The 9,238-nt window shown below is 29.1% G+C and overlaps 1 protein-coding gene across 1 annotated transcript; it reads right to left on the bottom strand.

The window, feature by feature from the left end:
* LOC105156525 (NAC transcription factor 29) lies at nucleotides 340–2,066 on the bottom strand. The gene is made up of 3 exons (XM_011072682.2): nucleotides 1,669–2,066; nucleotides 1,305–1,585; nucleotides 340–1,047 (listed from the first exon to the last, which is right to left on the bottom strand). The coding sequence occupies exons 1-3, from the start codon at nucleotides 1,832–1,834 to the stop codon at nucleotides 637–639; spliced, it is 858 nt and encodes a 285-aa protein (XP_011070984.1). The 5' UTR covers nucleotides 1,835–2,066; the 3' UTR covers nucleotides 340–636.

Raw genomic sequence — 9,238 nt, 5'->3', positions numbered from 1 at the left:
GCGCCCCCCCCCCCCCCCCCCCCCACGATTAGACAACTTGGTAAGTAATATTGTTTTGCAACTCGTGTTCACTTTTTTTCTTTTTGATAATTATGCAACTCAAATTCAGAATTATTACTTGAAAGTGGTTTCTTTTTCAAATGTAGTTGGTTTAACAACCTTTTTCCATGCATGCTTACAAAGATGTCACTGAAAGAATGGCTGCACCTAGAATTAATAATATATATATATATATATTTTATTCAATATATAAATAAAATAATTTATAAATTGTTTTGTACATGTGTGTATATATTAATTTTAATAAAAATTACAACAGAATATAAATAAAAGTTTCAATTAAAAGCGTCAACGTGTCTAAGAATTTATTTGGCACAAATAGGAATCTTTTACATCATTTCAAAACGAGACATGATAAATCGACAAGCGAATTGTAGGAAAATCTATGACCTAATCATCAGACACTCCTAATTAACACTATAACATTTTATAAATTAATTTTCCTACAAGCACAATCTGATAAGGCTTGTAAGATATTTGTTCTGTTGTGTACCGATCGAGATTGATAAGTTTCTCGACAGCAGTTGTTTTGTACACTTCCCTGCCTTCATTTCTTCCCCATCCCTAAATTTAGTTTCACTGGTGTTGATACAGTGGATTCACAAAAATTGGCTGGTTCACTTGAAACTTGACTGGCACATCGACGTATGGCAACTGCACTTGGCCTGGCAGTGGCTGATGATATGATTTCTGGGTGCCGTCGGCGGCGTCGCTGTGATTGGTTACTGTTTCTGATTGACTGCTGAAGCTTAAATTGTAGGAGGCATAATTGTTGTCGTCGTGGAGAAGTTGGGAGATTGAGGCCATGTAATCAAACTCCCAGAGATGAGTTAGAGAACAAGTCCTTGGGAATTTGTATGGTTGTGGATCAACAGCAGCAGTGGGCAGGATGTGGGCGAATGATTCCTCATGATGATTAAGTCTGTGCTCAGGAGTTTTTGCTTGATTCTTTTTCTTGTAGATTCTACACAGCACCCAATCATCCAACTGATTTGTATGTCGATCAAGAACAAGTAGAAATACATATTATTAGTCATTTCCTCGACCATGCTATGAATTAAACAAGTGTAATACACATCTGTCATGTAATCAATTATTTTTTTTGAATTGTACGCTAATCATGTATTGCATTTATTATACAATTAGTTCAAATTCGATCAAATTTAATTTGAATTAGAATATTTTAGATATAAAATGAAATATACATATAAATACATTGATAGTAAAATATGTATATAAGTTACCCTCATGGAGCCATTTTGCTTGTTGGGATTGGAGATTGAGTCAGTGAGTCGATATTCATGCATGATCCAATCAGACTTGACACCCTTTGGCGGCTTCCCCTTGTAAAATACAAGTGCTTTTTTCACACCCACAAACTTTGATCCACTATAGATGGCTTTATCTGTGCCTGTTGCTTTCCAATACCCTGAAACAGCTGCTCTATTCGGCCGCACTCCATTTGGGTATTTCCTGTCTCGAGGGCTGAAAAAATACCACTCATTTTCCCCGAATTCTGCTTTTTCTGCGCCAAAAAACCTAATCATTATAATCTGATCAAACGACGACAACCCACGTATGTGTGTACAGTAATTTTAGTATACTGACCAGGCAATTCCCAGGGATCGAATTTGTAGATGTCGACTTCCGGGATGATGGAGACGGGGCACGGCCGGGATTTAGCCTGGTTTCGGAGATAGTACGTGATTAGTTCCTCATCTGTGGGGTGAAACCTGAAGCCAGGTGGGAGATCTGAGCTGTTTCCTCCTACCATTTTCCGGTTTGTTTTCTGAAAGATTTGGTCCGGAAAAGACAAAATCAAAAATTAGGGTTGTTCAAGAATTGGTCAGTCAGTCTTGTTGCTGATGAAACCTTAATCCTATATAAGTTTTAGTTGGTGGTGGCTAGCCAGGGGAGAATTTTACGAGGAAGAGGGGAATGAGAGCTTTTGAAATGTTTGCAAGGAGCTGGCTGCCTGTTTTATATGGGAGGGATTTTTGTCATTTTATGTGCATGACATCACACCTTGGATTGGCTGTTATTTGGAGTTACATACATATGTACATATTTTAGTTATATGTATACCTAGTATTTGTAATGGAATGGGCAAATATTCCATGCCATACCTGCGGGATTATAGATTTAAAAGAAAAAAAATACTCTACTCTACTCTCCTTTTTTATTTTTCTTTTATTCCGAGAGAAAGTTGAATAACACTTGGGAATATACTAATATTCCTCTTTTAATGAGCTTTCTTGTTGCTTCGTGCTACTTTAACAAACTTGATTCGTCGACTCTTCATATTTTCAAATTTTAGGTCAATAAATGAGAATTAATTATAGAAGTGGCAAAATTCAAGAGTGAATTTTACAACTTTTGCTTCTAGCATGATTTCGTTTTAATTTTTTAAATAATTATTTTTGCAGGTAGTATATATATAGATATTTTATTTGTATGGTCTACCTTTTCTGGTTTCTTCTGAGAAAAGTAAGAAAATTGGTAGCGATAATTGGTTGCAGGCAGGACCAGCAGTCCATATATATTTGGCCACACAAATATCATATATTTTGCGCCTGCACTTTTCAGAATCGTCGATCTCGTGTCAAACTTCTCAGCCTCTTTGAATTATGTATATTGCCAAACAAGTTTAATTTATGAAGCTAACTGGTCAAATTAATTTCCTTAATGTAAAAATTGCTATATTATATTAATAATAATTACTTGTCTATTTTGTTAGTATTGTTCATTAATTATAAATAAATTAATAGTAAAGATTGTTGTTATAATTGTAATGATTAAGATCATAATATAATTATGATGGATTCACAAAAAAGAAATTACATTTTAGAATATTAAAGAAGTGATGGTATGATTTGCAGTAAACCCAATTATAAAATAAGAATGAAAAAGTAATGCTTCTTTCTACCTACCATATGTGGGAATAGTGACTAAGCCCACGTAGAAACAATTACTCATCTAGGGATGTCTATCAATAACAAAATAATAATAAAAAAAGTTGATTTATTATTTAAACTAATAGCATTGATTAAAAACTATTTGAGGGAAAAAAAAATAATACTAAAATTCATATTGGGTTAATTGTGGTGGAAGCATAGGTAAGAAACCTGACTTAAAAAGAAGACACATGTCCTTAATTTGCTAAAAGGGGTAGACACATAGACATGTAGATAAGCATCGGAAAAGGATGTAATAAATAAATAAATAAAAGAAAGAATTATGGGTGTTGTAGTTGTGGCTCTTATCCACCCACTTCACCAGTATGCCTCTCATTGGAGCAGATGCTCATCACCCTTCTTCATCATTTCTACATTCAAACTATATATTCTACTGTCCCAATCTATATATAATCATAGTTAGCTCCTCATTAATTTAATTAATTAATCATGTCACGTGTTCATCCTCTCATCCACTCGATTAACATCCATCATCTTCTTATCATCATCCACATATCTTTTTCTTGGCTCCCATTTCTCTACTTTCTTCTTCCCATGCCTATACGTGTTGCTATTAGTTAGTGGGCTTGTTTTTACTTTTCCTATTTTTAGATAAATGCACGTTTTTATTGATCAATACATCAATTCAATCAATATATAAATTCATATATTAAGTGAGATAAATATTAATTATAATAAATTTATATAAAGAGAAACAAATACCCATATGACTGATGAAAATTGAACTCATAATTCCAAATTTATTATAAAATCTCGTATCACCTTTAGATATCGTTTTTTTTTTTTTGGAGAGACATGGAGGTGAGGTAAGAGGATTTATTTTTTTTTTTTTTTTACCACTTAGGCAATTTCATGAGTTCATTTTTATAAAAAAAAAAAAACTATAGTGATAGTTTAAATTATATTTTTTTCGTATCTAATAGCATTTGGGAGCAGCCAAGATGAATTAATTTACAGTTATTTTGAGGCAAGTGATGTAGCTGACATGACACTCAACCATTAATGTTTTTTTTAGAGCGATATTTTGAAGGTCTATACATTGTTAAAATGGCACATTGATAAATAAATTTCACTTAATTATTTTAATGCGGGCAGCCAATCTATACTAGAAATTTCCTTAACACTTTTATACCTGTCGAAAATAAAAAATGAGGTTATCTAGGAGTTGATGACGCCCGCCAATGGGTCCTATAATTTTGGGAGATAGAATTTTTTTTTTTTTTTTAGACAGCACGCGCGGCGTGATTACGTAAATAAAATTACATTATCTGTAAGAAAGTTAAAACCAAGTCCAAGATATATCTTAATTATTTTTAAATAATCTCAACAATCATGATTTTCTTTTCTTGAACTGAACATATATATATAATATACTCATTTCAACTGATTAATAATCATGTCGAAACAATTACTAATTTCTGCAAGAGTTTTAATTTTTATTATACGGCAAAATTTTTTTTCAGTTTCATGAAATAAGGGTAGAATTTACTTTGATACCACAACTTTGGCTAATATAGTTTTTAATCCCATAAAATCGATGTAAGAATTTTAAACTTTGGCTAATATAGTTTTTAATCCCATAAAATCGATGTAAAAATTTAAATTATCCACCATGAAAATTACTCTTAGCCATGATAAATATTTTTGTCATGACTCTTAACCATGATAAATATTTTAACTACACTAGCAAAATTAATGATCAATAACCATTGTGTGGCCATAGTCAATACTATGACTATTTATTTTTAAATATGACAATTAACTATTGTTAAATTTATTTTTTTTAGTGACGTGCAACACATGTTAATATATATATATATATATATATCATATTACTATTATATGAATTTTATGGTTGACATAACATATTAATTCTTATTATTTATTCTTTTACTATAAATATATATAAGAATACTTCTCCTCTATACTAACCTTTTTATCGTAGTTAACTATCATAGACATATATATATATATATATATATAACTATGATTAATAGTAATCAACTATAACTTTCCAATGATTATTCGATAATATCTTTAGTTACAAGTGATGTTAGAATATTAATCATAGTTAAAAATTATGATAAATTTACCAGAATTTTTTTTTTTTTAGTGATTGCATTGATTGCCAAATTTTCATAGTGTGAACTTAGTTTATTTTTATTTATTTGTTTTGACAAGAAACTTAAGTTTAGTTTTTTCAGATTTGTCAAAATTAGTACATTGAGAATTTTTGGATTGCATTTGCACGTGCCCGCCCTCCTTCTTTCTGGGAAATTAATTCATACTCATATTAGATTTTTTTATTATTTTGGTTTGTTTTTTCACTCTTTCAACTACCACAACTGTTGCGCGGACATATCTGTCTAAAATAGCATCATAATTCACTGTTTTCTTCTTTGGCAATTTGGATTTTATAAATACAACAAGTAGGAGTATTAAATTCTTTGACAAATTCGAACACAACTACATATTAAAATAACTGTATTAACAGGACTTGATACAGGTCAATTTAGGAGTTGAAATCATTGGACGACACAACAAGACGGATAAGAACTCAAATTTCGACAATCCATTTTGCAGTTAAATAATCAAACACACTGGATTGCGGCATGCAAAGTTTTTGTTAAAATATTATTCACGTTTCTAAACTAATCAACATACTATTATAATATTTAATATTTTTAAATAAAGAACAACAATATACCAACAACTTGGAAGCAAACAAATAAATAACATATATACCACTATAAAAGGTGGACTAAATATTTATATTTGTAGGACTTGAACTGACGACTTTTTAATTGCGGCGACAGGCAAAGTTCATGCATTAATACGTCTAATTGTTGACTGCCATAAGACGATATAAAAAACCATTCTTAATCAAGAAATAAAATTATACTTAACGGTAGTGATAATTATGAAGGATCAAATCTTGTAAACGTGGTCAAGAGATATGATTATATTCGGAACTAAGCCATTTATAAAATAAATGACTCAATTTTTATTTATCACATGTTAATCATTTATACACAAAAAGAAAAGAATAATAGGATTATCGAATTTAATTAAGTATATATGGGAGGATTTTTATTGAAAGCAAAATGGGATTTGATTTACAAATATAATCTAAAAACTGAAGCTTATCCTGTGGGTACGTACGTTTAGGGTCAAAATTGAAAGGAAGAAGGGATAAAGTTTAATGGATGAAAATAGAGCAAAGTAGGTGGTGATAAATTACAAGAGAATTTGATTGACTTGGCTTTACTTAAGACATCAACATAAGCATCTACTTTGATTGGACAATCTTTTTTGAGCTTATCTTCACACTAAAACATCTTTTTATTAATTTATTTTAAATTCTGATATATATATATATACTGCGCTCGAGCTATTAATTACTAACTAGCTACTGCTTGACGACAACAATTTTTATATATAATTCTTCCATCACTTGTAATTATTATTTTAATAAATTCTGGACATGAATGAATTAAATCAAAGAAGCTTTCACCACTACTGATTACTTGTTTCTCAATATCTCATCATCTTAATTTGTTCTGTCATACGAATACGGATTTGTTCTTTTAAGTTGTAAACAGAATATCCGCAAGAAACCAACATAACCACATCATGCATGTTATGTACTTTGGTAATTTAGATAACTCTTAACTTTAATTTTGTCCTTTCTCTTCTTTTTTCTTTTCTCTTTATTCTTTTTATCGAAATTTAATAATTAGATCGATTATTAGGATAAAACTGACCAAAATACTCTTGTGGATTGTAAACTATAATTTACTTATTTTTTTAAAAAAAATACATTAAGGGTAAAGTTGACAATTTCACATTTTCACCCAATGATTAATTACATAATTTCATCATACATTAGGAGGGGTATTTGTAATTTTTCAAATATTAAGGAAGTATTCATAATTATACCAAATATTAGGAGAATTTATTGTTTTTAACTGTAATTATTATTCGTTACAATTTTTCTCTTTTGACTGCTGTAACTAACAAATACATATATAAAAAAAATTCTTCTCGTGCAGGCGTGAATATAATTTTGATAATTAACATAATTATAAATGGACCATACGTGCAATACTGTAATGAGATAAATAATTGAAAAGGTGAGTGACCAAATTTATGTGTAGTAATTTGATGTTGAGAACAATGACGAAATAGACATTATTGTACGAAATGTATAGATAAAGTGATGATACATAATTGTGATGAACCGTTAAGGGAACTAAACGGTAAACATTTGGGGGAGGTGGTGGGATCAAATAATTAATACAACATTATTGAATTTCCACCCGAGGGTAGACATTGCAATTAATATATACATATATATATGTTGGAATAATGAAATACTACGTCGTACGTACCATATTTATAAATGTTTACTGTGCTGTTTGTTACTTACTTGAATGTTAACTGTGCCAACAAAAATGTATTCCGACTAAGTTTGATTATTCCAACGCTATAAATTTTACTTCACATACACCCTCCTCATTCGTCTCTGCTCTAAATTCAACCTAAATTCCTAAACATATATACCACACTTATTTTTTATTAACTATCTTTTTAATTATTAAAATACTTATTCAAATTTTATAGATTAAAAAAATACTAAATATAATGAGGTTTGACTCTAAAATACGTCCTTGAACACTAAATATATATTTCTCTAAAGGACGGTAAAATAAAATATATCAAAGAGAGAAAAAACACAAATGCTAAAGAAGATGATATATAATTGCTTGAGGGATTGACTCAGGTACCCTAACAATTGGTATCGGAGCCTAAGATTATTCTTAATATACTTTGTGGTTGCAGTTGTCGACAACTACTCATTCATCTCTTTGGGCGAGAACTGATATTACAAGATTTGCAGTTAAATATTCTTATGGTATCTGTCATTATTTCTGCATGTGCTAAAGTAAAATTTTAGACGCCCTCTTTTAATAAATTTTAGATATTGCCACCAAAAAAGTAAGTATAATTAACTCTAAAAATAATTAAACAATATATATGTTATTTTTATTTTACATAAATTCAAATAAATATATAAACATCATTGCGATGTATTGTACTAATAAAATATAGTATTCCCCAAAAGAATATTTCAAAAATATGAAAATTTAAATAAATAATACTTAAAAAAAATAATTAATGTAGTATATTGCAAGTTAAAACAAATATTAGATTGAGAAATTAGGATATTAGTTATCAAGTAATTTGGTGACGAAGGGAGAAGATCTCATATTGGAATGTGTTGCTGACATCTCATCCTTAATTTCTAATGGGCTTAACCATTCATAAATCTCAGCCCAAAACAATCTTATTAGTATAACATCTGAAACAAAATTCCATTTTCTTTTTTAATTACACCAAATTGTTCTTTTTTTAAGAGAGAGAGAGGATTAGGTGGATGATCTTAAATGGTCGTAGTTTAGGTTAAATGCGGCCGACATAATTGAATTAGCTTGGTGTGTGTGAGTGAAAGGTTTTAATTGGTTTATGAGGCCACTCATAAATAAGTGTGCGCACTCTGGCTATAAATATATATATATATATAGCAGAACTTTGCAAAATTATATTTTTATTCTCGTATGATAAATGTTTAATATTTTCAATTTTTTATTTTAAAATAATTTTACATTAAAAAAATGTGATATATTTTATTTGGCTAAAATACATTTCACCTCCTGTGTTTTGTTTAAAAAGCTAAAAACTCCCTTATGTTTTTGAAATAAGCTAAAAATCTCCTATGTTTTTTAAAATTTAGGAAAAAACACCCTGGTGCATTACATGCGCTCCTTGTGCGTTTTAGAATATTTATTTTAACTGTTTTGACCCCCCTTTTTTGGGTATTTTTCACTAAAATGCCGTTATGGTATTTATGTATTTCACTTGCACATTTTTACTTATTTTGTGTCATTTTTTTTTTATATTTTCATCTATCTAAAACATAATTTTTTATTATATTTACTTAAAAAAAATAAAAACTTATATATTTTTTTAAAATTTTATAATTTAAATTAAATTATATTTAATTTAATTAATATTAAATATTATATTAAATTATATTTAAATTCAAATAATTTTTTTTAAAATTGAAATTTAAAAACTATAATTGTTTTGAATTAATTAAATATATTTAAGTACAATAACTATTCTAATTTTTTAAAATATAT

This window comes from Sesamum indicum, linkage group LG2 (assembly GCF_000512975.1).
Source record: "Sesamum indicum cultivar Zhongzhi No. 13 linkage group LG2, S_indicum_v1.0, whole genome shotgun sequence".
NCBI classification, from domain to species: Eukaryota; Viridiplantae; Streptophyta; class Magnoliopsida; order Lamiales; family Pedaliaceae; genus Sesamum; species Sesamum indicum.
This window is presented reverse-complemented; position numbering and strand designations above follow the sequence as displayed.

What these genes read in the sequence shown, in the direction of transcription:
- LOC105156525 (XM_011072682.2), bottom strand. Translation starts at nt 1,834, where the DNA reads ATGGTAGGAGGAAACAGCTCAGATCTCCCACCTGGCTTCAGGTTTCAC. An exon ending in CGATCCCTGGGAATTGCCTG is followed by an intron (nt 1,586 to 1,668) that starts GTCAGTATACTA and finishes TTTTTGGCGCAG; the next exon opens with AAAAAGCAGAATTCGGGGAA. An exon ending in AGCAAAATGGCTCCATGAGG is followed by an intron (nt 1,048 to 1,304) that starts GTAACTTATATA and finishes CATACAAATCAG; the next exon opens with TTGGATGATTGGGTGCTGTG.